Raw genomic sequence first — 17,035 nt, forward strand, 5'->3', positions numbered from 1 at the left:
TTTTGGGCGGGATGGGATCTTGCTGTGTTGCCTGGACTCTTTGAGGGGATGGTCAGACTATGGCAGCTGCTATCAACAGTACATGTCATTTTTACGTGGCTACCAATTTTCAGTTTATTTGGATGAATACCAAGAAGCAGAACTATGGGGTCACATGGTAAGATCCCCTTTTCATTTCATAATATAGTGAATGCATTTGCATTGTAAAAGGTCCAACAGTGGGACTACGGATAACACGGAGAAACTGCCTTGGCCCCACCCCCAATCTCATACTGACTGACCATATTTTACAAGGAAAATGTGTGACCTGGAAATATAAGTTACTTCCTTCAGGCTCCACACCAGGAAGATGTGGAACAACTACCCGCCTTCCCAGGACAGAGGAAGTACATAGACAGGGAACCTCAGCTTTGGGGTTGCATTGACTTCTGGAAGTCACACCTCACTCCGAGACACGTCTGTGGGTAAGGTGTGTGCTCTCGGCAGAGAGCACTGGATAGGAGATTCAGGTTCGAGGGGACCTTGCCTGGTGGCCTTAGGAGTGGAACCCTCAGGCAGAGGAGATGGAGGAGACACAGCTCAAGGGTATGCAGGACAGAGGCTGAGTGCAGAGCTGAGCACATTGGGGACTCAGGGAGAGGCTGAGGGCAGAGGGCTCAGGAGAGCCAGCCCTGGCCTAAAGTAACATCCTACCTGGGGCATGACTGTCCCACGATGGTGGTCCAGGCGCTGGTCAGTATATCTTTCCCACATGATCTAAGTCAATAAATTGAAAGAGGTGAAATGACCTATTTCAATGCAGCCTGTGGACGCCAGGCCAGTTGGTGTAAAATCCAGTTAGAACGGTGGTCAGTGGTCAGAGCTGGGGAGATGTCTCACTACAAAAATCCTCCTTTTTAACTTGGACCCTGTTGTTGGAATGAGTTAGGAGCCTGACCTGCTGTCACCTGTGGCTGAGAAGGATGCCTTTTAGTCTGACATCTCTCCCACCCAACCCAGGAATGCTGGCCCCTCAGAAGACCCTGAGAGACATCAGGGAAAAGTAATAGCCTGAAAGGTGGGTGAGAGGTTTTCCCTCACCCCCCAGGCTGTGCTGGCCAGAACCCAGGCCTGACCCTGGGCCCCCAGACCATGCCGGGAGGGCACTGACGAACCAATAGAGACAGTGAAGGAATGGACTGAGAGGGGCCCGTCACCTATTAGGTGATAATGTATATTTGTCCTTTGACCAATAACTGGAAATTAAGGACAAGGTTGATCTCACCCAGACCGCTCACTCATTCACTCGCTCACTCAACAAATATTTATTAATATTTAGCCCTGTCTTCACATGGCTTTCTGTGCATGTTTGTCTTTGTGTTCAAACTTCCTCTTATGAGAACATTAGTTGTATTGGATTTAGGGACCACCCTAATACAGTGTGATCTCACTCCAAAAATCCTGCTTCCAAAGGGCTGGGCACTGTGGCACATGCCTGCAATCCCAGTGGCTCCGGAGGCTGAGGCAGGAGGATCTTGAGTTCAAAGCCAGCCTCAGCAACAGTGAAGCTCTAAGCAACTCAGTGAGACCCTGTCTCTAAATAAAATATAAAACAGGGCTGGGGATGTGGCTCAGTGGTCAAGTGCCCCTGAGTTCAACCCCCGGTCCAAAAAAAAAAAAAAATTCTACTTCTAAATAAGATATGATTTACAGGTTCAAAGTGAACATCAGTTGCAGGGCAGAGGCACCCAAAATTCAACCCAACACACCATGAATCACATTTACTATTATCATGAGAGGATACTATTATTCCTTCTTCACTCATTATTTGGAATACTTCTATAAAGAGGACTTATCAACTCTTTGGTTTCTTTGAGTTACAGTCTATACTAGAAAGTCTGGTCTAAATGTTCGCTCTTTTCCTTATCTAATTATTTTACAAGTAATTAATTGTTTCTCCAGCATCTCTAAAAATGATCCATTAAAACAAAAATCTTGATGAACTCATGGACTTTTGATGTGTTTCAATCTATTTGCAGTGATTATTTGGTGATTCTTAGTCTTAACAGTGGCCAAAGTTCCTAGTTTTGGCCAGTGGTACTCCTTCAGTTTATATTCTGGGTTCTTTCGACATGACCCACAGAGTTCTTAATAGTTGAAATTTTCCAAAGTTAGATATACGAATATATCCTATTCCACTTGCTTTTCTAACAACATGAAACTGCCAACCCTCCATCCAGAGGTGCAGTCTATATTCCCTTCGCTTTTAGTGCACTTTAGTGACTCTCCCTGATGAGGCTGTGTGACTTTGGAGACTAAGCCAAAACAGGCAATTCAGTTTCTGCTTAGTCTTTGCCCCCTCCACCTATCTTGTTCCCTCCGCCTTTAGAACCTAGGTCCCATGAATTGGGAAACCCCAGGTTACATAGAGAGGCCATTCTGACTGACAGCTCTTACTTAAGTCCCACCTGACAGTCAACATCAAATGCTGGACATATGATGGTGAGCTGTCAGATGATTCTAGCCACTTAAGTGTGTGAGTGTGTTCATTTGTTTCGATGGTCCGAGGGATTGAACCCAGGGACACTCTACCACTGAGCTACACCCCCCCCCCCTTTTTCTTTTGAGGCAGGATCTGGGTAAGTTGTCCAGGCTGGCTTTGAAAACTTGCCATTGTCCTGCTTTAGTTTCTCGAGTTGCTGGGATTACAGATATGTGCCACCGCGCTTGGCTCTAGTAGTTTCTTGAGTTCATTTATCTTCAGATTTCTTCAGACTTCCTTGGCTAAACGTTTTTCTCTGAATAGCTTTTGGCCTGAATCCTTCGGGTTTTGATATATAAGACTCTCACTGTTATTAATTTTGAAATTACTTTATATTTATTCCAGATTAGATGAGTTCTTTAATTTATGAGTTATTAAGAAGGCTATTTTTTAGTCGAGGAGGGGAGTGGTGTGTGCCGTGTGGCGCTCGCTAGAGCTACGGGTTAAGAAAAGTAAACATGGAGTACAATGAAAACTCAGTGGATTCAAAATCCATTAAAAATTTGAACCAAAGACCATACATGGAAGCAAATCAATGGACTCTGGAATATCCTTGGACAATCTTTACAAAATGGATTATCCTGAAATGGGTTTATGTTCAATCATTAATAATAAGAACTTTCATAAAAGCACTGGAATGGCCTCTCGGTCTGGTACAGATGTAAATGCAGCAAACCTCAGAGAAATATTCATGAACCTGAAATATGAAGTCAGGAATAAAAATGACCTTACACGTGAAGAAATTGTGGAGTTAATGCACAATGTTTCTAAAGAAGATCATAGCAAAAGGAGCAGCTTTATTTGTGTAATTCTAAGCCATGGTGATGAAGGAATAATATTTGGAACAAATGGACCTGTTGACCTGAAAAAATTAACAAGTTTCTTCAGAGGAGATTATTGCAGAAGTCTAATTGGAAAACCCAAACTTTTCATTATTCAGGCCTGCCGGGGCACAGAACTAGACTGTGGCATTGAGACAGACAGTGGCATTGATGATGACATGGCATGCCACAAAATACCAGTAGAGGCCGACTTCTTATATGCATATTCTACAGCACCAGGTTACTATTCCTGGTGAAATTCCAAGGATGGATCCTGGTTCATCCAGTCACTGTGTGCTCTGCTGAAACAATACGCTCATAAGCTTGAGTTTATGCATATTTTCACTTGGGTAAACTGGAAGGTAGCAACAGAATTGGAGTCCTTTTCTCTTGACTCCACTTTTCATGCAAAGAAACAGATTCCATGTATTGTGTCCATGCTCACAAAAGAACTGTATTTTTATCCCTAAAGAAATAGTTGATTTTGTTAGTTTGTATGCCAAGTGAGACAACAATATAAATAATACTTTGTTTTCTCTCCCACTTAAATTTTATCTAAAGATGGTACTTTGAAACATACCTCTTCTGCAGTAGAACCACAATGAAGCTACCTCAAAATTAGGTAGTTGGACTTGAATTTAATTAGGAATAAATAAATATGAATAATGGTGCAATTATTATGAGAGGAAATTATTGTAAATTTACATCTTTCATAATTCACAAGATTTAGTGATGCCATGCTATGAATTTTCAATAATTTATGAAGATTAAATGTTTCAGTAATGATGAATTTTAATATTTTCCTCCACACACTTAAGACTGTGCATTCTAGTTTTTGTCAAACTATATAAATGATGATGTGGAATTATGGACCTTAGAACTTGGGGGACATTGGCGTGTTCAAAGGCTTAAGCCTTTATCTTAGAATTGATAAATGGAAGTCAGCCAACTGCATTTTTACATCAGTTGTCATAGCTTATGGTTTTGTGCTATTTGTTCTGAGAATGTCTATTATAAAAAAATTATGTTTACTTGAAGAGAACTAAATATTTTAGAGAAAGTATGAGCAAGCTGAGTTGATTCTTTTAAGGCTAACTTGCAACATTAATGGACAGACAGAATCGTAACTCTAAGGTGCTAAGATCTACCAGCATATGTTTCTTCTCATTTGTTTTTATGCAAATCAACTTTACAGACCAACAAAATGTGTAAAGAACTAATATAAAAAATTCAATTTTTGATTGTTAGGCTAAACAAAGAACTACTACAGGAACATACTGAAATATGATGTGTACAATAAATAGTGAAAATATAAGGAAAGAACAATAAATGATCAGCTGGGCACTCCGTAATTTGAGAGAAAATAGTTTGAGCCTAAGATGTGGGACAGCCTATTCAGTGTAGGCAGAGCCATAGACTGGGCTTCAGAAAAGCACCACTGCTGCAGGCTGCTTGGCCCCGGGTCGAGCGGGCTAGCTGAGCTCCGCTCCTGCCGCTGCTGTTGCCGAGCACTGCCTGCCGCACCCCTGCTGAGCGCTTCCCTGCTGGGCTGTCAGTGCACGCCGGCTTGCAATCTTGCAACCCGGTTGGGCACAAAAACACAAGCCAGTCAAACTGAGACAAAGTTTTATTTTGTGAGAGGCCGTGTGCGTCCCCTAACAAGTGGGTCCACCACGTGTGTTCTACCTGAGCTGGGGGGGCTCCACTTCCCCAGGAACACCCTCCTACCATCCTTTCCCAACCAATGGGAACTCTCCCATTACAAGAGTGACATGAGTAACCTGAGTCCCGAAACGGGCCCAGGTAAACAGCAGGAGACAATTACCATAATGTAACTTAACATAATCATAATCTGAATGGCTGGTTGGCAGTCACTAAACCCAAAGGTGCCTGTATCAATATTTTTGCTGTGGCTCCTAGCACACCACCCCCCTGGTTTCTTACATGTACAGGTGTGCGTGTGGCAGATGCTTCTTAGGCATGTCATAAGAAGATGGACCAAACCAGAAACTTACAAAATGGATATTTTTCCAAGGTGGTGAGAGTCATAATAAAAATCATGGTATTCCTTGTGGTAAAACTTGTAAATGTTATTTTCTGAAGTTTACAAAGTAAAATAGTGGCAAAATTGTATGTAGTTATCTGAAATAAAAGGACCATGCACACAGGACTTCAGAAGCATCAGGTGGAAGCCTGTCCTGTGCACAAAGGGAACCTGGAGGCCAGAGCTTAGGCCCAGCCAACGAGGCCAGAATCCTGGCTTCCTCACACCTGGAAACATTGAGCCATTACTGACTATACTGGCAGGTCTCACTGGCTTTTGTCCAGCATTTCACATGAGCTTTCTTTTGCCCAAAGAAAGGAACTCATGTTTTAATTTACAGCTAATTGATTCGATCTATTGACTTTTTCTAAGACAATGTAGCATGTAATGGTATCTTATGATGTGTTCCTGAGTGACAGTTTTGTAAAAATTTGTTATTGCATTTTTATTTCAAAACATAAATTCAAACTTAAAATCAAAACAAAGAAGGCTATTTTAAAAATTTCTAAGCTATTTTTCTAATTCATTCTAAAATATAGACTTTTCTAATAGATACAGTTCTCTCTCTAGAATATAGTTTTGATCCCCTTAATTCTACAGTATTCTACTCAGTGAATGTGTTCTGTATGATTTCAGCTTTTTGGAATTTATTAGCCTTTTCATTATGGCCTAATAAATACACTGAAAAAGACTTGGAAGTTACATTGTTAGCAGCTGTTAGCAGTGAGTGGGGGAGTGGAACTGAAGGGTAGTGGAGGTAAGGGGAGAGTTTTTTGTACTTTGTGTGGTTTTGATTGAATTTTTTTTAACCATAAGAATTCATTCAAGCATAACACTTTTTTTTTTTTCAGTGCCAGGGATCAAGCCTAGGTCCTTATGCATGCCAGGCAAATACTCTATCATTGAGTCACACCCCCAGCCCAGTGTAGACCATTGAGCAGAGCAGCTGATGAATCCCATAATGGCCCTTGATTGAGACAGACCACTTAAACCTGGCATTCTTGACTTTGGCTCTTTCTTTTGGAAGCATTTTCTAAGTACCTAACATCAGGGTTCAGGCAGAGAGAAAAGCATCTGGTCTGGATTTCCAGAGGTTCAATCTGGCTGGAGAAACCCACGAAAACAAGCGATTGCAGTATTTAGCCATCAGAGAATCAACACATTTTACTTGAAGTCATGATCCCCTGTATCTGTCTAAAGAAGTCTCCAGGGACTTCCAGGGATGATCTAGAAGAGTGGGGCAAATTGGCTCATCAGAGAGAGAGGCAGTAGGGTTCCAGATTAGCAAATGAAAGCATGGACACACAGTTAAATTACAGGTACATTTTTTAGTATTACTATATCCCATGCAATATTGGGGAGATACTTATAATAATAAAATTAGTTGTCCACCTATGGCTTTAGGTGCCAATTAATCCAGGAAGGAAAGAGGATGAAGAAGAGGGTTAAGAAGATGGGTTCAGTTTGGGACATATTTGGGGAAGATGCAGTTGGAGATGTTGGATTTTTAAGACTTCAGGGTCTGGGTCCTAGGAAAGAGATTTGGGTTGGCTAAGGTATGACTGCTAGGATATAAGATGGAGTTGGGGGCAGTCATGAAATGACTGTTGAAGCCACCGAGTTGGTGGGTGGGGATTCTTTCGTTGTGCAGGGAGGTAGGGCACGTGTGTGTAATGCCCAGGAGTGATGGGCTACAAGTAATTAAAGGAAGAACACTTCTGGAGCTTAAGAGACTCCCCAAGGTGCAGGGCAACTTGACTTTGGGAAGGCCCCCCCAACACGCAGCAGGATGGTGGGAGGGCAACGCAGCTCAGGCCCGGCCGGCAGGGGGCGCCTCAGCCTGGGCAGACCTGCCGAGTCAGGCCTGATGAGCAAGCTGAAATCCCAAGGGTTGAGGGTGTCTAAGGCGACTCAACCGTCTAAGCCGATGCTTGCACCCAGCTGTGGGGTAGCGGGATTCTGGGTCACCTGGAGACAGCCCTTTCCTGACAGCTTGGACCTCCAGGTCCCTTCTTTGTTCTGCACCCTACCCGGAAAGGAAGTGGAATTGGCATATAAAGTCATCCTCCCATTCCAGGTGGCGACCCTCTCCCTCCTCAGATCTCGGGTGCCCTCTATACCCCACTCTCAACCCCAGACCAGAACCCGTTTTGAAAGGCGTGGAACAGAGCCGCTCTCAAACATCCCTTCCTTCTCCAGGAGGACCCCATCCCTGGTGTAGGAGAGGCCCAGCAGGTGCTTCTCAAGGCTTCCTCCCCTAAGAGGCCTGCACGGGTGATTCAGTGCCAACTATGCAGTCATCCCCTTCTTCCAAATTCTGTTGCTTTGTCCACCCTGTTGGTGGGTTCTTTGCAGCACTGCACCCTTCACTCCCCTGCTCAAGAACCTGGGATGCCTCCCTATTGCCAACTACAGACTTGCTTGTATTCCAGAACTTCATTCTGTCTGCATGCTGCATGCTCTGGAGCTGTATCAAAGCATCTAGAATACCACCTGACACAAAGTAGGTGCTCAATAAATCTATCCCAGCCTCCCAGTTGTCTCATCCTAATTTATTTCTATAGCTCCACCTAGCTTTCGCCCTGAGCTGCACTGCCTACAGTGAAGGCAAGGCCCTACCCCGATTTTCAGCAGCTTTCCAGTCACTGCTGGGGACCCAGGCCACTCCTGTAACGTGTGAGCAAATCACCTCAAGCAGCCCTTGACTTGCCATAGAAGTCATTGATGGTTGGGCTCTAAGGAATTAGTAGGCAACATTCTTTAATAATCTTCTGACTCAGAAGGTGACACCTGTGATTTTTAAGTACATCTTCACTTTGTTCAGGCAGATGCCGAGAAGGAATGATTTAGAAAGATCTTTCTCAATTCAGTGCTTTTTTTGCCTAGAAGTCAAATTAGCATAACTTTTCTGAGCAGTGTTATTGTGGTTTACTTCAGGTGGATGGACACACACTGAAAGTTGTTCTTCACTTAGCTATAAACCTGTGGCTCAACTCTAAAACACATTAATGAATCATCAGATAGCTCTTCACACCCAGGAAACACTGAATTGAATGAAAGGCTTCCTTGGTGAACATAAAATTTATACTGCAATGTTAACCAATGAACTGGAGAAATGCCCTATGGAGGTACTCAAGTTTACTACCACACACCAGCACTGGGTTCCCCAGGGTCGAGTCCTCTCCAGCTCTGAGGTTCTGTGCACAGCAGTCAGGCTCCAGGCTCTTCCCCAGCACGACAGAAAACGTCCTGACACAACTACCTAGGACACTAGGAAAGTGGACAGTATCTTTCTTAGGTTGGTAAGCTAGGGTAGAAAGAAAGGGTAGCTAAGAATAAACCCCAATCAAGATAAAACTAAACTTGGGAAGAACCCAACTTGTATTTTCTTTAACCTCTGCCCCAGGTTCATGGGGAAAGGAAGCACATACCTGTGTGTAAAGGTATGGGATTTAATTTTCAAAACAGGTTTTAAGATGTATCATTTCCCTAATCAGGAAACAGGCTCTGTTTCATCCTATGAAGAATGAAACTAATCATTGCATGCAATTATTGTTAGGTCTAATATATTAATCAAAAGATGGGATTAACACCATTAGAAGGATGTGACCCCAGAACACCATCCACTGGATAAAAATATTGTTTTCTTTAAGTCGGAATAAACTTGAATGGGCAATCTTAATTATAATTGAGATGCAGAGGGTTATTTTATCTAGAGAAAAACACAAGACCAGGTTTATTTCATACAATGTTATTCACACATTTTTCATTTTCTAATTTATACATAATATACAAAGAAGTGAAGATAACATTTCAAATGAACCAATAAGAGCCAGGACTTAGACAAACTGGTCCAGAAACAACCTATATCAAAAGGAGACACTCAAAGAGTTGAGCTTAAGTGGTTCTGCCCAGTTAATTTCTTTATTCTGAAATGTCAGACTTTACTAAAATTCCATGCCAACATACTAAAAGGTAGAATAGGGAATTGGGGTGGGCAGCAAAAATGGCAGACCATAAAGTTTCCACAAGAACAGGAATTTTTCTAGAATATACTTAAGTATTGGGAGGGTTGTTTCCCAATGTAACATTCTCTAGGACTTGGAATTTTTAAAACTGCAGTGATAACTGCCTGTGCCAACAGAGTATGGTAAGGATAAAGGCAAACTAGGAATAACTGTATTAATGCAGGAAAGTCAGTACCAATCTCCAACAAGAAAAGCTTTGATCCTGAGACCAGGGGCTGAAAGTGGAAAGAAAGGTTTGACACGGGGTGAGACTCTTGAGGCTGGCAAAACAAAATTAGGAAAGGATGAAGAGAGCAGCTTTTTAAGGGACTGGGGAATACTGATAACTATGAAAAGGACATGCTGATGAGCCAGTGTGACTGAGAAGGAACAGTGAATGACAAGTGGTTGGATTTAATGGCGTCACCAAGGAATGTCGGGTTAGAAAACTAGAATAACAACATCCAACATAAAAGGTATTCCTGGCACCCCAATGTTTATGCTATTATTTTAAGGTTCAAGATATGAATGGCTAAGTGATAAAATCTTTAAATTCAATAATATTGTGCTCAGAAGATTGCTTTTCTTCTGCAGACCTCTAGTAAAAAAAATCCTTTCCATGTTCAACTCATGACAGATAGCATGTTCATTTTAGTTTTCAGCATTAAACATAAATGGGTCAACATAAATGTTTATACAAAATACTGACTTCAACAAAATACAAAGCACTTTCTTTATCTTTCAGAAACTGAATATACAAAGCAAGTTTTTTTCCAAAATATTTTCATAGGCAAAGGATTAAAAACGATTTTAATTATACACATATGGTCACAATTTTGCCTTAAAAAGATTGTTGGGAAATGTACATAAGGCCGCTTGTAAATGTACATCATGTTACTGTTATAATGTCTTATGTCCAGAGAAAAAAACGTTATCATACAGATTTGCTCTTACTTGGGAGTAGGCTATTCAAAAATACAGTACTCTTCTGTACAAAGAAAAAAAAAATCACATCACATTTTAATAAGATGGAAAAAGCATTGGCCTCCTTGGTAAGCAAATATCTCAGTCCAATACTTTCTATTATGCACAATACCCTGACTTCAATTGAAAATGATCCAAATCCTAGCATGTCCGTATTAACAGAGTCAACAACTATGTTATAAAACAAAATGTTTCTCACAATAATAAAAAGAAAGCTGGTTCATACATCTGAAACCATATAAAGATAAAAAATTTTTAAAAAAATCACTCTCAATTTGGAGAAATAAATTTACATTATACAACACTATATTGCCAGGTCAAAGAGGGCAGGGACATAAATGTACACTAAAATGCAAATGTTTCCCAAAGAGATAAAACAAATTCCATTTACAGCATGAAGGTTTACAAATGTACACCTGTACAACCAAGGAAAGTGTTACTACTAAATTAGCAAGGCTTTTATAATAAACATTGAAACAAGATTTGCTTTTAAAGTGTAAACTTACATCTATTACTACACACACAATGCATATATTTATAGGAAGCAAAAAAAGCTATCTGAATATGTAATCATGCTTAAATGTTGAGCTATCAAATTCACTTTTCAGTGGCCCCTTTTCACCTCTGTTTCCTACTTTCTGCATCTACTAGGAAAAAGCAAAATAAAGCTCAACACGTCCTCAACATGACTGTAATTCTATAAGCAAAACAAAATACAAATTTCCACTCTTTCTCATTGCAAACCAAACTGAAAAGTTAATGTGAAACTTCTCATTTAGTGCACTTAACTGGATGAAAGTGTCACCATGATTTTTTTTCTCCTGTTTCCTAACTCTTACAACAATTACATATGTAAGTATATACAATACTTCTGTACATTGCCAGAGACATTATAGGGCAGTATTTGTATTAAAAACCACATCAACCGTAAATAATGTTAAGTTCCTTTTATCTCAAATCATTTTATTCTTGTCTTAATTGCTGAGTTTTTATTTGCATGATAGTTTGTGAATTATCAAAATACAACTTAACTTTTTCTTTTTAAAATATTAATAATATTTATGCAGTTGATTGTTAAATCTGTTATAAAAGGCTTCACGCAAAGGAAAAAAAAATAAGGACTATAATTCTATATACATCTCTATAAACCTGTTGTGCTATGGGGTTGTAGACCTACCAGACTGCAAGCCAGTTTTTTAAAAGAATACTGTACTTTTTCCTTTAAAAACTATTTTTATGACTTTACAAGGTAAAAATTTACAAAATATGTGACAACTTTTTTTTTTTTTGATACAGTTACATCATATACAGGCATTCTGTGCTTTGCCAGCAATCCAATCTGATAGGTCTCCATTCAGGGCTGAATATAATTTATAATTCACCACCCCCACCCCCCAAATATACACAAGAACCTTAAAAAATTTACAAATGGATGAATAAAGTCAATAAATAGTTTTGCATTAAAAAAAATTGAAGATTCATAGTTGAGTTGTGTTTTGATAATTCACAAAAGAAATATTCTTCTCACATAGTTAAATCATCTTCCTTCTTTTTTCCTTTACAGCATTCCATTTGGTGGTCCTCCAATAGGCCCTAGATCTGGGCTATTTTTCAAATAATATTTTTCCAACTTGGCCAGTATATGCTTCCCATATGTGTATTTGCGCAAAGTAGTAATGTGAGGTCGAATCTGAAAAACAAAATATCTGCTTAGGAAATCTGTTATTTTAGGTTCTTAATTATTGTTGTTGTTGTTCTTTAAACCAAAAAAGTATATATATAGTTGTAGTTGAACACAATACCTTTATTTATTTATTTTTATGTCGTGCTGAGGATTGAAACCCATTGACTCGCATGTGGTAGGTGAGTGTTCTACCACCAAGCCACAACCTCAAATTCGGGTAATTCAGAGAAATAATCACAATTTATAATTTTAAATTCAAAGCAGTTCTGATCCATTCAATTTCTCCAAATATCTGCTCTCAAAATTGTTAAATGAATAAACAAACCACTACTTTTTAAAACAATGTCACATGCAAATAGAGGAATACATAATACAGTGGGAAAGTATCGTGAGGGAGTAATAACATTCTTTAAAAACCCTATCTCTATCTTTCCTTCCAGATTGGCAAGGCTAAAAATAAATATAATACCTGGATTGATGAGCATAGTATAGTAAAATAGGCACTCTTCTCACATAACTAGATAGGCAGACACATATCTTGCATGAGATTTTTTGAGTGCAACTTGGCAGTATCTATTAAAATGTAAAATGTTTACATGCTTTGACCCAGTCACTCCATATCCAGAAATCTACAACACCCAAACATTTAATTATGCAAGTTTTTAATATAAATACTTATAATCTGAGTTTTTAAACATGATGTTGGCTTATAAAGCACCAATAAAAATTATGGAAAAAAAGAGACAAAAATAAGCACATACTTATATAATCTGAGTTTTAAAATACGATGTTGGCTTAATAAATTATGTAGCTGTTAAAAATAAGATCAAATTTTTTTTTTTGTATAATTTTAAGCAGAAACACTGAAGTAAAAAAACAGGAACTTTAGTACAAGTTAAAGGATAGATTTTAAAAATTGGCACTATAATTAATAGTAATTAATCATTATATATTAGCTACTAATTGACCCCCAAACACTTTTATGGCAGGAAGGGATCTAAAGCCTTTAAGTCCCAAGTTTTCAATTCCAAGTTATCACGGCAGTATGTTTGTTGCTCAATTAAGGTTTTTATAGGTGCTCTGCATCTGAGATAATGGAACAAAATGGGTTAAGAGATCATTTCCCCTCTATATGAAGAAATCCAAAGAGGATATAAAATTTGCTTCTGTTTCCTAAAGAAATAAATTTAGAAAAAGTTCCAGAGCATTAAAATATCATTTCTTCTTCTTCTTTTAAAAGTTTTCCTATAGCCATTAACAATTTCTTAAACAGTCATTAGATTCTAGGGAGAAAACAACCTCAGAAAGTATTAGGAGGTATTACTACATGAGGTGAAAAATCATATTAACCCAAAATTCTCTTTGGAAAGACTTGACCAGTTAGTGGGAAAACCTAATTACATTTTTAAAGATCAATGTTCAGTTCATGACTATGAACTAAATAAGAAAGGGGAGGAAAAGAATAATGTTAAACATAGGTAACAACATTCATGTGGATTTTATGAACAGGTTACCTTAAGAATTTAATAAAAAGAAAATCATCTATGGAAGGTTATCCATTTTTTTTCCCCCTCTCCAGTTATAGCACATACAAAGAAATTATACCTAGGCAAGTTTAAATATGTAGCCAAAGTCACACAAACTATGTATTACCTTGTGCATGATTATCTTTCTCTGAGCAGGTTCAGCCATGTCAATCATCTTCTGAACCACATAATTGGCATACTGATCCTTCATCATGGTGTATAAGGCACTGTGAGGACCATCGTTCTGGCAGCAAACTTCATCAATCAGTAAAGCTCTCTCAGCACGGGAGGCATGAGTAACACACTTTTCTACCACATTGCTAGAAACAAAACAACCTTGTTATTTTTTCTTAGATGTCTATAACTTTTCAAAGAATTTGCTCCAACATATTAGAAAACAGAAGAGGCATTAAGATGGGGTTTTCTTGTTTTACAATTACTTTAAAATCAGGAATTTGGGTTGGGCCATGTGGTGCACACCTATTTTAGGCTGAAGCAGGGCCACAAGCTCCAGGCCAGCCTGGGCAACACAGCAAGACTCTGTCCTAAAACAAAATAAAGTACAAACTAGCACACGTGAGGCAATGGGTTTGATCCTCAGCACCATGTAAAAATAAGTAAATAAAATATAGGTATTGTGTCCATCTACAACTAAAAATATTTTTAAAAACATAATTAAAAAAAAAAAAAAAAGGCTGAAATGCAGCTCAGAGCAGAGCACTTGCCTGACATCATGAGGCCCTGGGTTTGATCCTGGGCACCAAAACCCAAAACATCCCCCCCCGCCTTTTGCTACCACCAAGAAAATGGCACCATAGAATAACCCACCTTTTGACATTTGCAAATTTAATTATGGGTGTTAAAATTATAATCCAAAAAATAAAATTACATTGATAATAAAGTCTGACTTTCAAAAACATGCACTGAATACATCTGCATTTTCTTACTGGTCTTGGGGATCAATATTTTCTAAATACAGATTCAAAAGTGGAATAAATGCGGATAAAAGCAATTAGTTATGTGTGTTTAAGAAGGGGAGAGAGGAAAACAAAAATGAAGAAAGAATGTTCTGTATGCACGTTTTCTTTTGAGACTTGTATCTTGCTATGTTGCCAAGGCTAGTTTCATGCTTATGAGAGCTCTATCCACTGTCCTGTTCCAACATTCTGAGTAACTTTGTCTATAGGTATATGCCACCATGCCTGCCTTTATGTTCTTTTGAAAGTCACCAAGAGATGAACCTTCAATGATATATACTTTATGCATTCCTGGTGAAAAAACTGAAATTAGAAAATATTACAATACCTGGCAAATTTGTGTTGACTCAGAGCTAACACCTTTCCTCTGATTTCAGAAACAATTTTGCTCTTGTCTTCAGGCCGACCATGTTCTAGTACATGCTGAATAACATAATTGCCATACTGATCCTACAGACAGATATTTAAAAATTATTTCCTGTTAGCTGTTTCTTTAGAATAATTATGATTCCTTAAAAAGATGTTAAACATTTGCCCCCAAGTCTAGAGAATCAAGAACACAATAAATTAATTTTACTGTTCAATAATAAATTATATTTCTTAAAACATACACACACTTCAAATTATTAAAGAATTCATACCTGTACTAACTGCTCTGTATGTTGGTGAAGTTCTTCCAAGATGGGTAAGGTCTGTTCTGCAGTACAATGCTCTAGAATACGTTGAATTACTCTGCAGCCGTAAGGATGGGTTGAAAGCACAAATACCTTAAAACAAAATAATTAAAAATTAAACTTCTGATATTTTTTAACAGTTTTAAAAGGTAGACAGATTTCTGATTCATGTTTACTACAACCCCTACGATGACAGCAAAAACTGGGAGGTTGTGGGAGAGAGTACTGAATTTATAGATAAAGATATTCTGACTGAAAGGAACTTAACCAGAAGATTGAGGGTATGTGATATTGTTGAAGAATGGAGGAAGGGTAGTTTAGAGCTGAGTGTGTACCTTCTTTTTAAAACCATTGAGACTTCTCCTTAACTCCCTCTCCCCAGGAAATTTGGAAAACATGTGCTTTATAATTTTAATAGTGATTATCTTAACTTCTTAAAATAATACTACCAAACTACTAAGTTTTTCAACTTGTGGGGCGGAGGGCAGTGAGAAACACTATCTAATGACTACAAAAGAGGCAGAAATTAATGTACATCTACTGTCTTGTCTCTTTATTTTTATATGCACATGCTGGTATTATCTTGAGACTCAAGAAAAAAACATGTTAATATTCAAAATATAAAATAATGCCCCGATAACAAATCAGAAGCCAAAAGCAATCTTACTTGTCCTTTGAAAGCATCAATGATGAACTGCAGTGACTGTGGCTGAACACATTCAATACATTTTTGTACAACGTGGTTTCCGTTCTGATCCTTCACACATTTGAGTACATGACCATCTAGCTCCTTTACCATTTCACTCTGCAAAGATGATGCCATTTAAAATTAACTAATCAAACAACATAACAAGATTAGAAATACTTAGGTGAGTAAAACATTATACTCAAAAATATTTCCTGTTTGTAATTTTTTAATATGAAAATTAAAAAATATTCCCTGAAGTATAATTAGAAGAAACCATTGAAACTGAGAATTATTAAAACATACTGGAGGACTGTAATGCTAATGATACATGTTGAAATATAACCTAATGATGCTGAATTTGCATGGTAGACAAACTTCTATCTTCACTGTATACACCTTCCTCTAATCAATCTTAGCTGGTAAAAACACATGTTTAGAATTCTAAAGTTCTGTCCTACTTAGCCTCTCTGCAGTCCTCGAAAAGGAATAATTATTTGTGGTGGTACTGGAGATGAACCCAGGGACACTTTACATGGAGCTACATTCTCAGTCCTTTTTGAGACAGGTCTTGCCTTAGCAACTTATTGCCCAGGCTAGTCTTGAACTTTATATCCCCTTGCCTCATTCTCCCAAGTACCTGGGATTACAGGTGTGATCCACCAAACCTGGCTTTCTTATATATTTTCAATGTTGGTATTTGTGTACACCCATCCACACACACCCATTTATCCATATTATTTTTGATTCTAAAATTTATTTTTATTACATGACATAAAAATTATTTTCTAAACTTACTAACATTACCTTCTAAGAAAAAAATTTCCTTAACTATGTTTTCATTGTAATATAGAAATCATTTATACATAAGAGTGTTTGTGGCAATTAATGTCATAGTAAAAGTATGTTTAATCTCATATAAGAATCCCACTCAGGGTCACTTCATAGGGTACACATGCATATATGTACAAATACACACATACTTAAAATTTTGTTACTGGTGCATCATAATTATACCCAACAGTGGGATTCACTTACATATTCCTGTACATGCACATAACAATATAATATGGTCAGTTTTATCCCCCAGTACCCCCCCTTTCCCTTTCCTC

General features: G+C 38.3%; 1 protein-coding gene and 1 pseudogene across 8 annotated transcripts in view; one reads left to right on the top strand and one right to left on the bottom strand.

The window, feature by feature from the left end:
* The first annotated feature begins 2,976 nt into the window (after positions 1–2,976).
* On the top strand, positions 2,977–3,648 carry LOC113199051 (caspase-3-like; annotated as a pseudogene).
* A 7,172-nt stretch (positions 3,649–10,820) lies between these two features.
* Pum2 (pumilio RNA binding family member 2) overlaps positions 10,821–17,035 on the bottom strand; it is an 87,198-nt gene continuing 80,983 nt past the window's right edge. For all 8 annotated transcript variants that reach the window (XM_077792097.1, XM_077792103.1, XM_077792102.1 and 5 more), the window contains 5 exons: positions 15,906–16,043; positions 15,206–15,331; positions 14,893–15,014; positions 13,715–13,907; positions 10,821–12,067 (listed from right to left, as the gene is read on the bottom strand). In XM_077792097.1, coding sequence (XP_077648223.1) covers positions 11,936–12,067; positions 13,715–13,907; positions 14,893–15,014; positions 15,206–15,331; positions 15,906–16,043 — 711 coding nt within the window. In that variant the 3' untranslated portion in view covers positions 10,821–11,935. The remainder of the gene's footprint in view (positions 12,068–13,714; positions 13,908–14,892; positions 15,015–15,205; positions 15,332–15,905; positions 16,044–17,035) is intronic.

The sequence above is a fragment of the Urocitellus parryii genome, chromosome 12 (assembly GCF_045843805.1).
Source record: "Urocitellus parryii isolate mUroPar1 chromosome 12, mUroPar1.hap1, whole genome shotgun sequence".
Lineage (NCBI taxonomy): Eukaryota > Metazoa > Chordata > Mammalia > Rodentia > Sciuridae > Urocitellus > Urocitellus parryii.